Source organism: Amphiprion ocellaris, chromosome 23 (genome assembly GCF_022539595.1).
Source record: "Amphiprion ocellaris isolate individual 3 ecotype Okinawa chromosome 23, ASM2253959v1, whole genome shotgun sequence".
Classification (NCBI taxonomy): Eukaryota; Metazoa; Chordata; class Actinopteri; family Pomacentridae; genus Amphiprion; species Amphiprion ocellaris.
The window spans coordinates 5,280,473-5,301,034 of NC_072788.1; the positions used below are offsets into that span (position 1 = coordinate 5,280,473).

General features: G+C 39.3%; 5 protein-coding genes across 5 annotated transcripts; all 5 read right to left on the reverse strand.

Moving 5' to 3' along the window:
- Positions 1–2,948, reverse strand: LOC111562537 (uncharacterized). Its single transcript, XM_023261119.3, has 6 exons — positions 2,810–2,948; positions 2,385–2,729; positions 1,964–2,299; positions 571–702; positions 461–486; positions 1–382 (listed from the first exon to the last, which is right to left on the reverse strand). Exons 1-6 carry the CDS (start codon positions 2,850–2,852, stop codon positions 239–241), a joined length of 1,026 nt encoding a protein of 341 aa, XP_023116887.2. The 5' UTR covers positions 2,853–2,948; the 3' UTR covers positions 1–238.
- A 1,222-nt stretch (positions 2,949–4,170) lies between these two features.
- LOC111562538 (uncharacterized) lies at positions 4,171–5,879 on the reverse strand. Its single transcript, XM_023261120.3, has 6 exons — positions 5,739–5,879; positions 5,314–5,658; positions 4,879–5,214; positions 4,637–4,750; positions 4,512–4,555; positions 4,171–4,403 (listed from the first exon to the last, which is right to left on the reverse strand). The coding sequence occupies exons 1-6, from the start codon at positions 5,779–5,781 to the stop codon at positions 4,305–4,307; spliced, it is 981 nt and encodes a 326-aa protein (XP_023116888.2). The 5' UTR covers positions 5,782–5,879; the 3' UTR covers positions 4,171–4,304.
- A 2,509-nt stretch (positions 5,880–8,388) lies between these two features.
- Positions 8,389–9,215, reverse strand: LOC111562545 (uncharacterized). The gene is made up of 2 exons (XM_023261130.3): positions 9,212–9,215; positions 8,389–9,110 (listed from the first exon to the last, which is right to left on the reverse strand). Exons 1-2 carry the CDS (start codon positions 9,213–9,215, stop codon positions 8,389–8,391), a joined length of 726 nt encoding a protein of 241 aa, XP_023116898.3.
- A 1,437-nt stretch (positions 9,216–10,652) lies between these two features.
- LOC111562534 (uncharacterized) lies at positions 10,653–13,304 on the reverse strand. The gene is made up of 5 exons (XM_023261116.3): positions 13,231–13,304; positions 12,423–13,124; positions 12,215–12,340; positions 12,089–12,126; positions 10,653–11,995 (listed from the first exon to the last, which is right to left on the reverse strand). Exons 1-5 carry the CDS (start codon positions 13,283–13,285, stop codon positions 11,879–11,881), a joined length of 1,038 nt encoding a protein of 345 aa, XP_023116884.1. The 5' UTR covers positions 13,286–13,304; the 3' UTR covers positions 10,653–11,878.
- A 2,286-nt stretch (positions 13,305–15,590) lies between these two features.
- LOC111562532 (uncharacterized) lies at positions 15,591–17,422 on the reverse strand. Its single transcript, XM_023261112.3, has 5 exons — positions 17,351–17,422; positions 16,566–17,258; positions 16,355–16,483; positions 16,235–16,272; positions 15,591–16,136 (listed from the first exon to the last, which is right to left on the reverse strand). Exons 1-5 carry the CDS (start codon positions 17,403–17,405, stop codon positions 16,017–16,019), a joined length of 1,035 nt encoding a protein of 344 aa, XP_023116880.1. The 5' UTR covers positions 17,406–17,422; the 3' UTR covers positions 15,591–16,016.
- Positions 17,423–20,562: the final 3,140 nt, after the last annotated feature.

Sequence of the window (20,562 nt, forward strand, 5' to 3'; positions counted from 1 at the left end):
TAAAATCAAGAATAACATTTATTCAGAATAGTTGGAAAACGTCATCTTTGGTTTGTACAGTATAAGGATTAGTAATCATTCAAAAGTAACTCAAGGTTATTACAGGCAAGCTGCTTTGTAAATGTGAGCACTGAGCTCCCATGTCTGACTTATGTGCCACTAAAAAGGAGTTAAACACTAATAGTTGCAAGACCCTCCTGCTCCATCAGTCCAGATTCTCCCCACTTTGTCCACTTTCTCAAGATGAAACTTCCCTGTTGCTTTCACTGAATCTGATGTTAGAATAAACTACAGAGTCTCCAGTGTGTTTCTCTGTTCCTTGTCTGCGGATGAGGTTTCTGTGAGCCGAAGACACAGATGCATAGATAATGGCATCGTTTGTCTGTGAGAAATGGAAATTAAAAGTTTAGAGTTGATCTGACAAATCAAACAAACATTATATAATGAGAGAAACTCTAACCTGATCGCCTCCAGAAGATCCACTGTCTGTAGAAATGATCAGCCACAACAACAGTCACTTACAGTAGCTGAACAGAATGTGGATCAGATTTTGCACATAGCATAACATACCTGCAGAATTATTCCTTCGAGTCTTACAAAGTGTCCATACAAGAATAACGACCACAATCCCAAGAATGATGTTGGACAGCATCAGTGCAGTAACAGCTGGGCTCACTTCAAGTGGTTTGCTTGCAGTGTCAGCTGTAAAGAGAATAGACAGACAGTACTTCCATTAGTTTTTTTTTATGACTGCTTTAAATGAAATACATTATACTCTATGCATTAACATTGAGCAGTGCAGTGTCCACCATTTGATGACCACACATTATCTGATTTGAATAGCAAAACTGACTTAACCACATCCAACTGAGTATATTTAAGTCTTGGCCGGTTATGGTTGCTGCATTTTCTTTGGAGGCTGACCTTTAAAGTGTCTGTTTACCCAAAAGCATTTTCTCCAAATATAACCCTTCTTCACCAAGGCAGTTTGAGTGCTGGTTTGGAGCCTAACTTGACTGGTCTAGAGCAAAGAATTTGTGTCAAGGGTTGGGTGTGGGGCAATCATGACAAACAAGACCAACTTTGTGACCACTCATTTTTTAAAATAACACAGCTATTCAGTAGAAAAAGAGAATCCAGGGCTTCACTACGGGTCTATGGTCAGATGAAACAAAAACTGAGCTATTGGACCACAATGACCAGAAATGTGTTTGGAGAGAAGGTGAGGCCTTTAACTCCAAGGACACCAAACCTACTGTCAAGCATGGTGGCGGCAGTATTATGCTCCGGGGTTGTTTTGGTGTCATTGTACAATGGGAGTAATGCGTACTCTACTAGCCATAAAAACAGGGATTATTTATGTAAGACATCTATCTCTGGGATATTAAATACCACACAATACATTAGACAAGTATTTAAGGAGTTTGCGTTCCATCATAGTAACTTAAAAATCCTAATGCGAACTTTGACCCAATGAAGTATTTTAGTTCCTTAACCTCCACCCCTCTCTCATTTTTTTTTTTTACCATAGTCACAGTCAATAATTATTCCAGAATCGTAGGTAGTTTCTACTCACACATTTTGTAGAATACAAATCTTGAAATCAGAGAAGTTGGAAACAGAAAATGCTTAGAATTTTTTCTTCAAAGTGTAATTATTTGAATATTTTTTGTTTTTACAATAATTTGTCAAAAATAGTTGCTAGTTATTTTTTTGTTGATTGATGAAAAGATTAATTGATTTACTCTCTAGGTGGCTAGATGCCAGTGTTCTGCAATGTGATCGAATACATTCCCAAACAATGGGAAATTGTCAACTTTAAAAGTGTGTTTCTGGAAATGATCATTTCAGCATGAAAACGTAGGGTGTATAGAGTGTATCAGTTGTGAAATTTGCTACTTCAGAGACCTTTGAGATTTAAACTGAAAGCATTTTTCACTAAAACTTTACAGTACTGTCTCACGGTTAGTAATCGTGGTTCCATTTCCAAACAGTATTTGTCCACATGAAGTCAGAACACAGTGGTAGATTCCAGCATCTTCAGGGCTGAAGCTCCTCATGGGAAGGTTGTATATACAGGTAGTTTCTCCTGAGACCATCTGGCAGGTGTTGTTCTCATTACCAGGAGAGTAAATCATTTCAGGAGCTGAATGATCAGAGTTTTTCAGCCACATGACACTAATGTGTTCTGCAGGACATTGACCAGAGTGAACAGAACAGCTGAGAGTCACAGAGTCTCCTGACTGGACTGATTGAGACTCTGGCTGCTGGACGACAGAGTCACTGATCATCTTTGCACCTTGGAAAAGAAACCAAATGGCTTGCATGACTTTCAATTGGATGCAAATGGGATACTTGAATGGTAAATTACAGAGAATTAATACCTTTCAACATCAAAAAGGTTCCGGATCCAAAGTGAATATCATTTAACTTCATAACTCCACAGAAGTATGTCCCAACATCGTCCCATGATGTTGCAGCGATGAACAGATGATGGTCGAGCCTGTCAGATTGTACTGAGTAACCATGTTTAAATTCATCAGCATACACAATCCGATTGAAGAAAGAATCAAACGATGCTACAAGCTGGAGTTTCCTCCCTGTAGTCACTTTGTACCACACCTTTGTTGTCATAAGACTTTTTATGTAACACTCAATAGTCGCTGAGTCTCCAAGGTTCAGTGTTTGTAAAGAAACAGGCTGAGAGACTTCATTTAACTGTGCCACACCTGAAATAAACAGAATAGAATCAACTTTCTGCATGAAGAATCTGATAGAAATATTCCAAAAGTGGATTTTTGTTACTTACACAAAGACCAGAGCAGGAAAGCATTTGCAAGGTACAAAATCATCTTGTCCGATTTTCTTATCCTGCTTCTTCTCCACAGAGGTTCTGACCTACTGAAGCCACAGCAGACTCGACAGATTCACCAACACCCACATGTCCTACCTTCTGCCACATCTGTCAGGTCTGATTGGTTCATCAGTGTCACTTTAAAGAGTGTGATTTGGTGGTTCATGCTGGAAAAAAACTTTATCGTGGCCTGTTTTTCAGAGTCAACAAAACTTTTTTTTTTGTAATTAGGATTCTGTACTTTCTTTGTAACTAGAAGCAACAGACATTAAATGACAGTATCTAGGTTAACCACAATGAGGGCATAGTTGCATTTACATATTCCAGAACCACAGAAGACCTAGATTTTCTCAATTTGTACCAAAGTTGAATCACACACAGCTTCCTCAAAATTAAAATTTGTCAAAATGATTCTAAGTTTATACAAAATACAAAATGAGGTGATTGCATCAAATCGTTTTAGCAGATTTGCACACTTGTGCAGCTAATTTCCCGTTCTACCTCATCTCAGTGGCGTTCCACTTTTTGCAGACATCCCACCTGGAAACCACAGTGCAGTATGTGGTATGTGGAACAGTTCTTTCTCAGATTTTAGTCAGCAACTTGTTCATACAGAATCCTGTCTTAAGTTTATTCTGACATTATCACCTGTAGTTAGATTTGAGCTGTCCTCTTCTGTCAGCCCACATTCTTCTTATTGCAGATGCAGATAGCATTTGTGGTTAGTGGGATGAACCTACACATAATGAGGCCCTGCAGTTGATGTAACAGCTGCTGTTGCTGAAATACGCTGCTGTTGTCCATGCTAGCATGTAGATGCTTTGGTGCTGAGTGCAGAGCTAGCTAGCTGCACATGGGCTGATTTTTACACAATATCCTTCACACAGCTTCTTTGAATTGGAGCTCTCTGTACTATTTTCATCTTAAAGAGCTCACAAAATTGTACCCATCACCTAGAAAATCAATTGCTTGAAACCACACACACGCAAACACACAATGACAAAGTTTGCATGTGGTCCTCAATATAATCTGATGCAAACCTACATGTTTCACTACCAACCACCTAAAAAAAAACCATGCTGAAGTGTGGCACCCAGTCATTATAATTCTGTGATAAATTTACGTACTCCGCAGGTTTGACTTTGTTAGAAAGAGGCCCCTTTCTGCAGTTTAATCACTTTGGATGGTGCCTCTTTCAATTTTCATGCTAATTTTTGCAGACAGGAAGTCAGTTCAGTGATCAACAGCGCTATTGAGGTAAATCTATAGCAACCTCTTGGCACAGAGATGATGTAAATCAATGCACTTCATGTTCTTGGAAAAGCTTGTTTATTGAGTTTATTGCAGGGTAAGACTGTGCATTGATCATATTTAGATGAAGCAATGCTAAAAACATAGAGAAACACTAATAAGATGAATCATGTGATGCAAAAACAAAGTTGAAACACGTTCAGTTGTACTTCTTTACACTCAAGTACATGCATTCACTCCAGGTATCGTCTCTCTGACTTTTTAACTCCGTGATCTTGAGATGTTCCCCATCTTGGATCTGAGAAACAATACATCACAATCATACAAATGTTCGGGGTAGAAATGAAACTCATGTCCATAGATTGATGGTAATTGTGCTACAAATGTTGATCTAAACAGCAGATACCTCTGCGCTGGTTGTGGTGGAAGCTGAAAATCCTCCCCGAGACTCTGAAAAATAATGACACACCTCTTATGTAATGCTTTGTTGTATGCAGTGAACACAGTATAGATACCAATCGAACTAGTTACCTGTACAGTCGCAGCACTTTGTCCAACACATGAAGCACAGTAAGAAAGCCAGACTCAGGAAGATGATGAGCACCAAAAATATTGTGTTGGGAACAGCACGAAACTCCATTCCATCTGCAAATTCAGACATTAGAAGACAAACACAAAACAACTCTACCCCAATTTAATCTCAGATCATCTTACATATGATTAGACAGTTAACACAACTATTTAACAAACAGCAACATCTGTTAAAAACTTACAATCAGAGATGAGCTTAGTTCCGTTTCCAAACAGTATTTGTCCACATGAAGTCACAACACAGTGGTAGATTCCAGCACCATCATCGCTGAAGTTCCTAATCAGAAGGTTATTCACACAGCTAGCTACTCCAGAGACCGTCTGGCAGGTGTTCTCGTTACCAGGAGAGTAAATCATTTCAGGAGCTGAATGATCAGAGTTTTTCAGCCACATGACACTAATGTGTTCTGCAGGACATTGACCAGAGTGAACAGAACAGCTGAGAGTCACAGAGTCTCCTGACTGGACTGATTGAGACTCTGGCTGCTGGACGACAGAGTCACTGATCATCTTTGCACCTTGGAAAGGAAACCAAACAACTTGTGATCATTAGCATTATGTTCACATTCAACTGATGCAGATGAAATACTTGAATGGTAAATAAAAGATTTGAATACCTTTCAACATCAAAAAGGTTCCTGAACCGAACTGAATATCATTTAAATGCATTACTCCACAGAAGTATGTCCCAACATCGTCCCATGATGTTGCAGCGATGTTCAGGTGACTGTCGACCTTGTCAAAGTATACTGAATAACGCCAGTCAAATTCATCAGAAAGTACACTGCGACGATAGTGAGAATCAAACGATGCCACAAGCTGGAGTTTCCTCTCAGTAGTCAGTTTGTACCAAACTCTTTTTGTCATAAGACTTTTTATGTAACACTGGATAGTTGCTGAGTCTCCAAGGTTCAGTGTTTGTAAAGAAACAGGCTGAGAGACTTCATTTAACTGTGCCACACCTGAAATAAACAGAATAGAATCAACTTTCTGCATGAAGAATCAGACAGAAATATTCCAAAAGTGGATTTTTGTTACTTACACAAAGACCAGAGCAGGAAAGCGTTTGCAAGGAGCAAAATCATCTTGTCTGACTTTCTTATCCTCCTTCCTCTCCACAGAGGTTCTGACCTACTGAAGCCACAGCAGACTCGACAGATTCACCAACACCAACTTGTCCTACCTTCCGCCACATCTGTCAGGTCTGATTGGTTCATCAGTGTCACTTTGCAGAACATTATTGGCTGCAGTGGTTGTGGTTTCAATGCAGATTTCGTTTAAAAAAAACTCAGTGTTTTGCATGAATATCCTCTGCAGCACTAACATCAATGATGTGATCTGTGTTTAAGCGCAGATCTCTTGAAGTATAAAAGGTCAGTTTAACACATTACTTGAATGTAAATAATAGGGGGAGTTAATTTCTGCATGTTTTTTGTTACTGTCCCTCCACTGCAGTACAGTAGGCTTGTGTTGAAGACTTATTTCACAAGTTTGTATACGCTTGCTGAATACAGACAATGATTGGCTCATAGGTATTAAGACTCTGACCTCGATTATGCTTTTCTGTAATCTTAAGCAAACATGACTTCCTCCCAGATGCTTTCTGAGAATGAGGCCAACCACAAAGCCTTTTAGAGGACGAATCTACCTTTACTTTTTACCTCTGTGCGTCTTTACTGCTTTGAATACAACGCATTGCATGTAAAGAATCCCCTCCATTACCAGATACAACTTCACTAACATCAGGGAGTGTTTACACCTACATGAATATAACTGGATGTTACTAGTGATTAGGACAGTTAATAATTGCTGATGATGATGATGATACTTAACGACATTTTAAAGCTAATCAGATGGTTCATTGTGACATGCTGGTTTACTCCATTTTCCATCAGGTAAAGAGGACAATGTCGTAAATTACTGATAGTTCATCAGTGTCCAATAGAGCCAACTCACTATGCGTTTTGTCTTCTACTGTAGTACATGGAACGCCCTGCTGATCTTACACAGTGTGACTATTGTTTTCATATTGGACATCACATATTATACTTATGTTTTCTTGCCGTGATCAAATTTCATATAAAAATGAGCAGTTCCAGTATACAGATAGTGGGCTGCCAATGATGAAGTGCTGACAGGCTTCACTGTGAATGGATTTTAAGTCTTAAGATTACTTTCCAGTACACTCAAAAAAAATACAAGGTCAGTAGAAGAACTTTATATAGCAATTTATATAAAAATTAAGCTTTACATTCTTAGGTTTACATGAGAGGAAATATTATTGAACTCATGACCTGCTAGACACAGACAAATATCTCCAGATTTATGCCTTTACAATGGAGTACAGACATTTATTCTCTGTTTCCTCTCTATGTCTTCTTTGATCTGTTGGCCTTTTTTACCCTTGCAACTGCATAATGGAGGTTTTCTTCAGTTTTAAGTCTGGTAATGAAATAAATCACAATATGACACATGACATGGTCTCAGCTGCTGACTGATACACTAAAGCTTGAATGTTCAAATTGAAACCCTTCATACTATGCCTTCTGCAAATTCAAATTCTGCAAATTCAAAAATAATTGAAAAGCTACTTGCACAGAAATAAGTAGCTGAGTCTGAAATGTGTAAGTCTGAAATAATCAGATGATTGTTGCCAATTTCAGTATCCAGTGTGAAGCGTGGATTGTTCTGGTGTTCACCATAAAAAGTGACATTTTTGTCGTATTTGTAGAAAGTGGAAATAATCTTTGGTTTCTGTCCTAAAGTTTGCTTGTACCAGTAAAACATTGCTATCATGTGACCTTCGTAGCAGCATCGTAAAATGATACGTTCGCCAACATTAGCTGATATGAAGCTGCTTTCTTGATGAACGGAGGAGGACTGACAAGTCTTGTTAGCTGAAATGACAGAAGAGACAAAACATATATATCATTACTTTAATCTGTAAGTAATTAAATAATATTGATACAAACTGCTCTCACAAAAACAAAAGTCACCCGTTTCCCCCAAGAAGAGACACGTCAGGTAGAAAATGACCTTCACCGATGCCATAGCGTTCAAATTGGTGACTTGAGTGAGAAGAATCTTACTCTCAGTCTTGACTTTCTCCGGCTCCTCAAAGACGACACTGTGGCCAACCTGAAGTTGCACTGTATGTCCTACTAAGGAAATATGATCACATGTTCACAGCCGCCTATTGTGCCAGATTTTGGTTTTAGTGAGCGGTATGTGTAGAACAGAAAGACTCTTTGCCTTGCTATTAGACTACTATAATATTGCTACTCATCCTTGTTGGTCCTGGTTGGTCAGATTCTGCATGTTTTTATAGTTGTTGGTTTCCTTAAAAGAACAGAAAAGGATATCAAAAGTGCAAAGAAAACTACTTACTTTGAAATGTTACCATCCAGTAAATGGCTTCAGGGAAAGTGTTGGTGGGCTGTGGTTTTGTTGCTGAAACTCTACTCAACAGGTCCTAAAAAAGTCCTACAACATTTGCTTTCTAACAAGGATTTTCTAGATCACCATCGCACGTAGAACCTTACTGTGAATGGAAATACTCCTATACGTCTGTTGCCTTCGAATATTGACAAGGGTGACAAAAGAAAACCATGTGGCTATCCCTCAGATGCCAACAGCTTTAACAAAGCAGTAGTATTTTATACTCAGGGAATGACAATGGGTAGGTTTTTATTTCAAGAATGTGACATACCCTCAAAGTCCAGCTTGGTCCCGTTTCCAAACAGAATGTGTCCACATGAGGCAACAGCACTGTAGTAGGTCCCAACATCAGACAGATTGCGGCTCTTTAATGGCAGGTTATAGACACAGATGTGCATTTGTGTGTTGAGTTCCTTTTCACAGTGATCATCCCTGCCTCCACGGGTGTAAAATAGTCCTGGATAAGATTCTTCTTCAGTTTTGAACCAGTAAACACTGTGTTCTCCATCACAGGTCCCAGTATGTACTGTACAGTTCAGAGTCACAGCGTCTCCCGGTTGGATGGTCTTAGATGTTGACTGCTGGACCAAAGTTTGGAAGTTCAAACCTGAGTGGTTTACATAGATGGTAGCACCCCCTGCAAATTCTAACGTGTATAAATAGCTACTTGTGCAGTAGTAAGTAGCTGAATCTGAAATGTGCAGATCTGTTATCTTTAGGTGAGTTTTACCTTTTACATTAACCAGTGTGAAGCGTGGATCCCTCTGGAATTCATTGTAAAAAGTGCCATCCATGCCATGCTTGTAGGAGGTAGAGATGAGCCTTGGTTCCTGTCCCAAAGTTTGCTTATACCAGTAAAGCATCACTGCATCTCCTTCATAGAAACATCGCAGAGTCACGTTGTCTCCAGTTTTACTTGATAGGAAAAGTCTCTCTTGACGAACAGACATGTAGAAATTCAAGTTATCCATCTGAGCTGTAGTGAAATGAGAGACAAAGCAAATACACATTAGGAATGCATGAAAACATAGCCAACCACTTTAGGTGTTATAAACTGCAGTTTCAAAAATAACTCACCCATTTGCTCCAACAACAGACATGCCAGTGCGTCTTTGTCACAACAAAAACAATCATGCATTTTGGTTCCTTAATAGATGTAATATAGGTCTTCTGGAAATATGACAAAATCTGCTGAGTCAAAATATACACACAGTAACCTAAATTAACAATTTGGTGTAGCAGAAAGTTGTGTTTAGCAAATTTTCTTAGCGGCATGAACTCTTAACTTCTTGAGTCATTACAATTGACTACAGCTGATGCCTCCTCTGAGCTAATTTAAATAGGGCCCATTTAATGCACTCATTAGACTCAGCTACAGACACTACAGTAGGTAGGTTGAAGAAGCTCTCCAAAGATCAGAAAAAGCAAATTATTTACTTCAACAAGTCAAGAAAGTAACTTGGAGCCATTTTAAAACAGCTTCAGATCCCAAAATCATCTGTACAAATATTTGTTTTTAAGTATAAAGTCTATGGTACAATTGTGTCACTGCCACGATCAGGAAGAAAATGCAAGCTGTCACCTGCTGCTGAGAGGCCAAAAAACAGGTCTGCAGTGAATGACAAATTGCTGGGACACAGCTGTCAGTGTCTACAGTTAAATTTGTTTTACATGGTCATTGGCCGAGAGTCTGACATTGCAGAAGGAAGCTCTTCCTCTTGAAGTGGCAAATTAAGGCTCGACTAAAGTTAAACTTTGTTATTTAGCCACAATAACCAGAAATATGTTTGGAAGAGAGGATATGAGGCCTTCAACTCCAAGACCATCATGCCTACCATCAAGTGGTAGTATTATTATTATAAAAACTCAAGACTGCCATGGTATACACGACCAGTCAAAAGTTTGGACACACCTTCTCATTTAATGTTTGTTTCTTATTTTCATGGCTTTTTACATTGTAGATTCTCACTGAAGGCATCAAAACTATGAATGAACACATATGGAATTATGTAGTAAACAAAAAAAGTGTGAAATAAGTCAAAACATGTTTTATATTTTAAAATCTTCAAAATAGCCACTCTGCTTTGATTACTGCTTTGCACACTCTTGACATAGCAGTAGTCCTACATCTTCCTGTCTTCTTTTCCTTTTTTTTGTGTTTGAAATCCCGTTTGCTACTCTGATATTCTCCTGCCTGCCGGATTCTCCTCATCTGCATCTGATTTGTTCATTTGTTGTTGTTTTTTCCGTATCTCCTTTGCTTCCCTTGTGTATTTCCTGTCACCTGCCTGAATCACTCCTTGTGCTCCATGTGCTCATCCTGCTTGTTTTTGTACCTGTTTGGGTTTCTGATTGCCTGGATTCTGTTTTTTTAGATTAGTTGTTCAGTTATTTCTTGGACTTTCAGTTAATATTGTACCTGGACCACCCTTTGTTTGCCTCCCTGCCAGTGGTTTTACCGTTTTGTCATTTTTTATTCCAGTGACCTGCCTGTTGTGTGTTAGTGTCTGCATTTGGGTCCTTCCTTGGTCACCCACTGAAAATAGACACAAATGTCTGATGGTCCAAAATTGGATCACTTTACAATAATTGCATCACTTCTAACATTAAATTCATTGCATTTGCTTTATTTAAAATTGTACAAACTCAGTGTGACAAAAGTCAGTACACCTTTCATCATGTTCTTGTAGATTTTGCTATATTCATGCATGCTTACATTGATTTTTGATGACAAACTTAATCCTCCTCTTCCTGGACGATACCAATGTTGCACAGAATTCTTGACAGATGTTCTACCGTTCTTTTTTTTCACCCACATCTTTGCTTTGTATACTTCTAGTTGTTGTCATGCTGGAATATTCCTCTTCTGCCAAGCTTCTGCAGACTGGGGGTCATCTTATCAGCCAGTATTTTGGTTTATCCACAGGCATTCATAGAGCAGCATATAATACATGTCATCACCCCACCACCTTTTGTATTCATGCAGCCCCATAACATCACACTCGATGCATCACCATCAGGACAATACATTCACTGTTGCATCCAGAACCAGGTTCAAGCCAAAGATGCTGGACTCCATCTCAGCTAAACAAATATATCTTTGTCTCGTCTGCCCGAAGAATGATCACCCAGTATTCAAGTTGGAAGTTTTTCTTGTACAGATAGCATGGTGTTCATACAGTCGTTTCAGCAAAATGGCCCTTAGGCCTGATTATTGGTATCACTTAGCTCTTCCAGTTTCTTAGAATAAGCTGTTCCATATTGTAATCAACACTCCCAGATCAATGGAAGCACTCCTCTTGACTTCTTAGCGCTTACAGTAGATGACACCTTGGAGTAACATCTTGTGGTTTTGTGAATAAAATCTAGTAAATCTATGAGGACTCCCAATCAGAAGAGTTTTCTAATTATTCATCTGCATTTATCTCTACTGCATAAAATGCATCCAATGCAAAATGATTACACCATACTTAAATCTAGAGAGAACAAGTCTTCAAACTTTCATCTATTCCTTTATAAACAATATATTAAAGTAACACAAGCCAACAACTGACATCAGATTGTGATACAAAAATAGCAAAATTCTGATTCTAGACCACAGATAGAAAACTTTCATGTTAAAATATACAAAGTTGTTAATTTACGCAGAAAATTACGCACAATGAACACAAGATCATACTGTGCTGCTTGAATGCTGCAGTCCATGTATTAACAGCAACAAAGAAATAGGAAACATGTCCAGCTCTACTGCTTTATACCTGAATACACACATTCAGTCTCTGTGTTTCTCTGATTTCTTGATCTGTTAACCTTGTTGTGCTTCAAAGCTGCGTAATGAATGTTTTCTTCATCTTGGTTGCCCTAATAACAATATACAATATTTTAAACAATCACAATTTTGCACAATGGAAATGTTTGAATGCTTATACAGTAGTTAAATTAGAACAAACTTACCTCTGCATTTGTTGCGGAAGGAGGTCTTGAATGCAGCTCTGAAAGAGAGTAAAAATGTGCTCTTACTGTAATGCTGTGCTAAGTTTAGAAAATATTGTCAGCTCCAAACAGTAACAGCTGTAGTACCTTTGCATTTGGATCTGTTTCTTTTGAGGATCACACACATTATGAAAGCCTGGAAAATACTCAGGATGGTGGTGATTGCCAGAGCTCCCCACAAGATGTGGACGGAGACAAGAGAGTCCACTTCATCTGTGGAGACACCAGGAAATATTACAGAGCATTTAGCTGTGTTCATATTGACTTTCAGTGGACGGAATTGGAAATTACTCACATTTGAAGTCCAGCTTGGTCCCGTTTCCAAACAGTATGTGTCCACATGAGGCAACAGCACAGTAGTAGGTTCCAGCATGAGACATATTCTTTACTGGCAGGTTGTAGACACAGGTGTGTGTTTGTGTGTTGAGTTTCTTCCCACACTGTTCATTCTTGCCTCCACGGGTGTAAATGATTCTTGGAAGGGATTCTTCTTCAGTTTTGAACCAGTAAACACTGTGTTCTCCATCACAGGTCCCAGTATGTACTGTACAGTTCAGAGTCAGTGAGTCTCCTGGTTGGATGGTCTGAGACGCCGACTGCTGGACTAAAGCTTGGAAGTTCAAACCTGAACCTTTTACATTGAGGGTGGTGCCCTCTGCAAGCTCAAATGTGTATGAATAGCTGCCTGCACAGTAATAAGTTGCAGAGTCTGAAGTGTGCACATCTGTTATCGTCAGGTGATTTTTACCTTTTTCAGTATCCAGTGTGAAGCGTGGATTACTCTTGAATTCATCATAAAAAGTGGCTTCTGTTTCATACTTGTGGAACATGGAGATGAGCCTCAGTTTCTGTCCCGAGATTTGTTTATACCAGTAAAACCTTGCAAGAATGTCGTCTCGATAGAAACATCGCAAAGTCACACTGTCTCCAGTGTTAGCAGACAGAAAACCTCTGTCTTGATGAACCAGTGACGGTATATTCAGGTGATTCATCTGAGCTGAAGTGAAATGAGACACAAAGCAAATGCACATTGTGGTCATATAAAAGCATGGCCATATACTTGAAAAGATTCAGACTGCAGTCAAAAAGACACACAAACTCACCCATTTCCCCCAAGAACAGACAAGTCAGATAGAAGACAAACTGTGCAGATGCCATCGTGTTCAGATCGTGGTGCTGAATGAGAAGAACCTCGATTCTTTCTTCACTTGTCATAGACGAGACTGCGTTTGATTGGCCGAGCAGATGTGACACGGTGTGTCCTGTTATGGAAACTTGATCACATGTTCACTTCTACCTACAGTGTCAAACCAAGTTCCTCAGAAAAAACTCACATGGTGTGAGAGGTGAACATGCCTCCGCTCTGCTTTATCTTACAAGTGACAGTAAAATATATGACCACAAATGTGCATTCATACTTATAAATGTCTTCTTTTTATAGGTTTTGTTAGATTTCTGTAGAAATTTGGTTTAGTAGCCTTAATATGTTTGGTTATATTCTTAAATGGATATTGATTTATTCCTTGTTTTGTAGTTTCCAGATAACTGTCATGCCCTCCATTTCCATCTCTGCTTGGTGGCAGCCTCCCCTTTTCCCTCCTTCTTCCTCCTTCTCCCTCATGTTGTAGTGTAGTTGTGTGATTTGCTGGCTTTGTTTAGTACACCTCGTCGACGTAATAGTGTTTTCTGATACACGCTGTATGCGCTTCTCTAGTCCATCCTTCTTGTAAACTTTCCTAGCTTGGTGGTACCAAGTCCTTGTTAGTCAGCCTAGTAATAATATATCTGCTTCTGTAAGATATCTGTTGTTTCATCTGTTTATGATCATTATTTTGTCCCACCTCAGCCTCTGCACCCACCTCCTTAGCTTTCCAACGTAGTCAGTCAGTTGTGTTCCATAGTTATACCTTTAAATGGATATTCACTCCAACGGATATTCATTCCTTATTCCTTATTTTGTGGTTTCCAGGCAAAGCTAACGCTAATAATAACATACAGGAAACCATAGTTGACAATAATATACCATCATGTGCTTTGGTAAAGGGGCAGATTCTGACAATAACCATATTCTCCCTCTCCTACATAGACTGTTCAAAGTGCCAAAGGTAGATGTTGGTTAGATCGCTAGTCTGTTTTAGCACACATGAGCAGGAAATGCTTATATTATTATGTTTGTCTGTTTGATGCTGTTCAGAATCACTGCTTACAAAAGTCTTTCTGTCACTGGCTTGTTACCTGCATGTCTGTTCATGATATGTCTAGTTTGCCCTCCCAACTCAAACTCCAAATACCCTTTTCCTCTTTTCCCCTTTGTTACCCATGGGCATGAAAAATAAATACATTATAAAACAATGAACCAAGGCAGTGATCCGTCATGTTGGGAAGAGAGAAAAAAAAGTATATATAAATAACATTCTAAATGTATACCATACATTTTTTCTCATTTAGGTTTTGGTGCTTTGAACTCCACAAACAAAGCTGCATTCACCATCTTTGTGCCCTGCATATTGGTGAAAAGTGAAACCAACCATCACATTTGATTTTCATTTAAGAATTTTGAAAGCCTTTTCAATAGATCTTGTCATATTTCTGATGAAGAATGGCACTGTTCCTCATTGTTAGAGTGGTTTTTGTCTTAAGGAGCAACAGAATGTGAGAGTGCACACATCCTGCCAAGAACCACAATGCCCACTGCACTGAAGTATCTAAAAACCAAAAGCAAAGGGAGTAAGAGCTGTTTGGTTTCACAGTCACTGGAGTACAGACTGACTCTCTCGGCAACATTAAAAATTCTCCCCTTGCCTAGATTAAAGTCCTAAAATCTAATCCCTGTTCCTCTAAATTACATATTTACAAGTTTTTTCACATAAAGTCCTTCATGCCCCCCACCCACTCATTGGTCTCATTCTGTCTCCTCACTTTCGACTCTACTCAGACACCATAAAGCCGTTCTATGCTACATAATGGCAAGTTGTAACGAGTAATTCTGCCATAAATGGTCAAGTCAAGAGTCAAAAGTTTGATTTTCATTGGCAGGGTTTCTGACATTTTGAACTAGTTGGATTTTTTTCCCCCTGAAATCTTTGTGACTGTCTATTTTTTAGGTGCTGTCTCAACCCATTTACTGGTAAAAACGTCATTACACTATCAGCCATCAGCCATTTTATTGCATTTTTGCTCAAGCTGCTGAGCGTTAGGACGTTTGATTAAGTTAAGTGCACATTTTCTGAAAATTCATAAATTATTCAGTGCTACGAGATGTATATGCATTAGGAAAGTAAGGATACTTAATTTTCACCCAACCAGTAACTTTCTAAACTATCAGATCCTTGTGTTTCTAGATCAGCGGAAACACCCTCCTGTGCTATTTGAGGTCAACCACATTCCCTGATAGACTCGATGCCGTCAAGCACTCATATATGAGGAAGTTAACACTGGACTGAATAATCACATACATATAGTCTGAGGCTTAACACACCAAATTTTCATCATGTTTATTGATCTTCAGCGACATAACGCTCACATTCAAAAATACGTACATAGTTCTGTTGAGAGACAATGAGGTTAAAACACAAGAAGTCAGAGACAATCTTCAACTTCAATGAGGATCCTCATTTAATCTTCAAAATGCACTGATTAGGTAACAAAATTCACCTGACAAAAATAACATTATGGCAGCATTGCAGACTTGACATCCTAAACATGCATTATGAGTATTTGAGTCTACATTATAATGTCCTACATCATATTATGAAAGGGGAAATATATATATTTCAGCTGCAGACCACAAAGAAGCTATATATAACAGATTTTTTTCAAATTAATTCTGAATTCAGCACTATAAGAAAATCAGGTCTTATTCATGAACACATTAAACAGCGATACAGTTCTACTGCTTTAAGTTGTAGTACACGCAGTCGCTCCAGGTGTGATCCCTCTGGCTTCTGGATCTGTTGGTCAGGTTGCCACTTACAGCAGCGTAATAGATGCTTTCCCCTTGCTGGTGACCCTATTAACAGCATATTAATTCACAGTTTCCATATATATTTTTATATATATAATACAACCATGTCCACATTAATTTCTTTATGTGCTGTTATTGCTTACCTTTGCATCTGCTGTGGGTGATAATTTGACTTGAGACTCTAGTTGTGAAACAGAAAAATTAGTTCCAAAAGCCAAATGTAGTGAATGTAAACTGTCAGATTAAAAAAAAGCAGCAGTTACCTGGAGATTTGCAGCTGTGATTCCTGTTCATCAGACAGACTGAGAAAGCCATTAAAACACTCAGAAAGGAGACGAGTGCAAAGGCTCCTCTCCACAAATAAGCAGCAAAGTTCACGTCATCTGCAGAGCCTGATAAAACAAATAAAGCTTTCAGGAGTTTCAATTAAGAAGTGTTTTTTTTTTTTGCATGTGAGAACCTAATGTTACTTACCATCAATGATCATCTTGGTCCCGACTCCAAACAGAATGCGTCCACAGGAGGCAACAGCACAGTAGTAGATCCCAGCATGAGTTGGATTTGAGTTACTCACAGGCAGGGTGTAGACACATGTTTGTGTTTTTGTGTTGGGTTTCCTCTCACACAGATCACCTCTGCCTCCATGGCTGTAAATGAGTCCTGGGTGAGAATCTTCTTCGCTTCTGAACCAGTAAACGCTGTGTTTTCCATCGCAGATCTCAGTCTGTACCGTACAGCTCAGATTCACGGATCCTCCTGGCTGGATGGCATCATACGCTGACTGTTGCACTGAAGTTTGGAAGTTCAAACCTGAACCCTCCACACTGACAGTAACGCTCTCCGAAAAGTTTATCATGTATAAATGGGAATTTAAGCAGAAATAAGTTGCTGAGTCCGAAGCGCGCAAATCTGTGATGGTCAAGTGATTTTTATTGCGGTCAGAATCCAGTTGGAAGCGTGAATTGTTTTTGAATTCGTCATAAAAGGTGCTATCTGTTTTATACATATAGAAATTTGAGATGACCCTTGGTTTCTGTCCCAGAGGCTGTTTATACCAGTAAAGCCTTGTCGCAACATCACCTCCATAGAAACACTCTAAAGTCACGTTGCCGCCAACGTTAGCCGATATAAAACGCGCCCCTTGATGAGTAGGACCAGTTGTCTGAGCTGAAGTGAGATGAAAGACAAAGCAAAGGTAATGGTCAAACAGGAGTTGTAAACAAAAGCTACAAGTTTCAAGTGTTAAAAATACAGCTCACCTATATCCCCAAAGAGAAGACATGTGAGGTAGAATACCAACACTGTAGAGGCCATTGTGTGCAAATTCCTGTGTGAAATGACAAAAAAAAGGTGTTTGCTTCACGGTTTATAGACAAGACTGTGCATGATTGGTTGCTCAGATGTGACGCCACACTGGACGTCCTCCTTATGAAACATCATGTTTGGTCCCGCCCATAGTCTCATTATTATGTTGTGTAAAACAAAGAACAGTTTGTTGCTAAGTGCACACACAAAAAAAGACTAAATACTTCAGATTGTATAAAGTATGTAGGGAACTGTGTGTGGACAGAGGTGTTGGTGGTGTAATGCCACAACCAATCACTTATTACCATTTATCTCTCAGCACCTGACTGGCAGCAGAAGACATAAACTCAGTTCTATCTGAGTCAATCGGTACCAATGTGCATAAAATTGGCCACGTTTCGGACTTTTAACTTGCAAGCATTTCGTCTTACAGAGGTGATATAATCTAGATAGGTGTGTTTTAGTGCTCTTTGCCTTAAGTTGGGTTCTTGTTAGGGTGCGAATGCCTTACATCCTGCTCAAAACCTCAAATGTCACCGCACAGACAGCGATATTTCAAAACATACATGAGGTCAAGAGGCCGGCTTTTTGTTCTTTTCTGTGTACTCATATTAAAAAGAGCATGCTTGCTTTTCTTCCACCTCAGTAGAAGCATAAATGAAACCGTGCATTCATCATTTTTCATGTATAAACTGGCATGTATAAAAGACTAATGCAGTGACAATGTGCCCGAAGACTCATTTTTAAGCTTAATTTTAAACAACTTAGTAGATTGACCTCTTGTTTTCCATTCTTTTTAAATACTAGCAAAATGTGGTCCTGTAGTGGGAACAGCCACATGTGTTTTTGAGTTCTTTGGTGCACAAAAATGCATTCAGCATTGCCTTTTTTTAAACCACTGGTGGATGCTCATTTACAGTTTCACCATGGACATAAATCTGGAGCAGAGAGCAAAGATTAGCTAATGTGATGTCAACAACACGGAACAAACCAACCTTCAAGTTGAGGATCATCACTGGTGTCAAGAGATGGGTCCCAGTAACCAAACAGCCATCTTCTGTGGAAGAGCCTGGATTCTTCAAGGCTGGAGACAATGCATCAAGTGAGGAGTTCGCCAACACTGTGTTCTATTTCTTTCATATTCACATAGATGTGCACTGTGAATTTGCCCCCCAGCTTTGGACTGTCCACAGTGAGTTCTACTGTAACATATAGGGAGCTTAAAAGACAGAAAATCCAACATCAATGACCTGAACCATGGTGTGATTTGGGTGCTCCACCTGCATTGTGCACCCAGTCACAGAACTGTTGTTTCCCACCAGCTCTACTTGCCACATTTGCCTCCCTGCAACTTCCTTCTCTTCCCTGAATGAAATCCAAGTTGAAATATCACCATTTTGACTCTGTGGAGGATCTAATGCACATCCCAGCTGGTGCTTGACATACTTACAGAACCAGACGTCTGGGGGCCATTCCAAGTGATGCAGGAGCACTGGCAGCGGTGTGGTGCTGCACAAGAAGCCTGCTTAGATGAAAATGGCCACCAAATTTAGATCAGGTATGGCCTCCATCTTTTGTAAACACTCAGAGAAATTCATAATTGCATCTCTGATGTGTCTGCCTGATGTGTACTGACATATTTTGTCAACCTGACAGCATCACAATCTTGCAAAATACAGCATTAAATGTTTACTGGTGTGCAATTGGGGCCTGCTGTGTGCTTAGCACTTTCGCCTTGCAGCTACAAGATCCCTGGGTTCGCGTCCCAGCCTTTCTGGAATCTTTCTGCATGGAGTTTCCATGTTCTCCCTGTATATGTGTGGGTTTTCTCTGCGTTCTCCATCTTCCTCCCACAGTCCAAAACATGCTGAGGTTAATTGTCTGTGTCTTGATTGTTACCCTGGAAACAAAATCCATACAAACTTTTTACAAATCGGACGCTGAGAAAAAGTTAAGCTGTGTCTAAAAGATTAATGAACAAATGCAATGCTTTAAATTTTAGCTGATCAAGGTAAATCTTACCTCAGTGTTGGTAGTGGATGCAGATTTTCTTTCAAAAATAAGAACATTTCTCAGTGACCCCAAACTTTTGAACGGTAGTGTATTACCTAGAAAATTAAGTCTTGTGTGAATAATCGCTGTGAAGAGACACATTTGGTACTAAATGAAAGCCTAGACATGCATAAGAGGGTTGATCAAGAAGTCTCAACACCGTGGCTGTAAAAAACAAAAATGGTGATCTTGCCCTTGAATTTCATCACCGCTGTGAGTGAGTGCATTGTCAAGAAGGAGCACCCAGTTGCACTGTAGTTCAGGTCTTTTGCACTAAAGCTTCTCCTTTAGGGGGTTACAGTATAAGTCTGCATCAACTGTGTGACCCGGGAATGCAAATGCTTGGTGCACAATCCCATGAATGTCGAAGAAAATGATGAGCATGACTCATCTGTGAGCTTTTCCACATTTTGGTCTCTGTGTGGTAGCTGTAAACTCGATTCAGTTTGGGTCATTCAGGGACATCTGATGGACATTTATGCAGACTTTGACACAGTGCACCTTCTGCTCTAGATTACATGTTGACTATTTCAGCAGTTTCTCTGATGGTGGACCACAGTTCCTCCACATTTTTCTCCTCCACACCTTAACTATCTTCTCCCTTCCTTTCTGTCCAGATATAAAAAAGGCTATACTGTAACTATTTCTTTCCCCTTTCTTTCTACATGTTGGCAAATGATCAACTAATGTAAAGACTGAAAATGACAAAACACAGAAACACCACAAGGTTAACATTACATATCTGTAATAATATGTGACCAGAATATTGACTTTGTGAGCCATAAACTGAACAAACAAGCTAACTACTATTTAGTGACCTTAGAAAATGCTACTTTGAAACTCACTTACTTTGCATTTTGTGCTTCTTGAAACAGTTCTGTCTTTGTTTACTCACTTCATTGCAACTTTCAGTGGTGTCATATTGGTGAAGCTGTTGGACTTCCTGGATTGTATTTTAGTATCTCGCTGCACCCAAAAATACACCTGCCTGTGTGGTTTTCACACAGGGCTTTCTTCAAACTCTCTGTGAATCTCTACAATCTCTAAATCTTGCTGAAACCCACAAGGATGACTGCAGTGAAAGAGATACAAAGTAAAATGCAAGCAACGCCAA

Coding starts and splice junctions, on each gene's coding strand:
- LOC111562534 (XM_023261116.3), bottom strand. CDS start 13,285: ATGGCATCTGCACAGTTTGTCTTCTATCTGACTTGTCTGTTCTTGGGG. Junction 13,125..13,230: donor TCTGTTCTTGGGGGAAATGG/GTGAGTTTGTGT, acceptor ATTTCACTTCAG/CTCAGATGAATCACCTGAAT. Junction 12,127..12,214: donor AAACAGATCCAAATGCAAAG/GTACTACAGCTG, acceptor ACTCTCTTTCAG/AGCTGCATTCAAGACCTCCT.
- LOC111562538 (XM_023261120.3), bottom strand. CDS start 5,781: ATGATTTTGCTCCTTGCAAACGCTTTCCTGCTCTGGTCTTTGT. Junction 4,556..4,636: donor AAAGTGCTGCGACTGTACAG/GTAACTAGTTCG, acceptor ATTATTTTTCAG/AGTCTCGGGGAGGATTTTCA. Junction 4,404..4,511: donor CCACCACAACCAGCGCAGAG/GTATCTGCTGTT, acceptor ATTGTTTCTCAG/ATCCAAGATGGGGAACATCT.
- LOC111562532 (XM_023261112.3), bottom strand. CDS start 17,405: ATGGCCTCTACAGTGTTGGTATTCTACCTCACATGTCTTCTCTTTGGG. Junction 16,273..16,354: donor TCACAGCTGCAAATCTCCAG/GTAACTGCTGCT, acceptor TTTCACAACTAG/AGTCTCAAGTCAAATTATCA. Junction 16,137..16,234: donor CACCCACAGCAGATGCAAAG/GTAAGCAATAAC, acceptor TGCTGTTAATAG/GGTCACCAGCAAGGGGAAAG.
- LOC111562537 (XM_023261119.3), bottom strand. CDS start 2,852: ATGATTTTGTACCTTGCAAATGCTTTCCTGCTCTGGTCTTTGT. Junction 703..1,963: donor TGGAACCACGATTACTAACC/GTGAGACAGTAC, acceptor TTCTCTTTACAG/CTGACACTGCAAGCAAACCA. Junction 487..570: donor TCGAAGGAATAATTCTGCAG/GTATGTTATGCT, acceptor TCATTTCTACAG/ACAGTGGATCTTCTGGAGGC.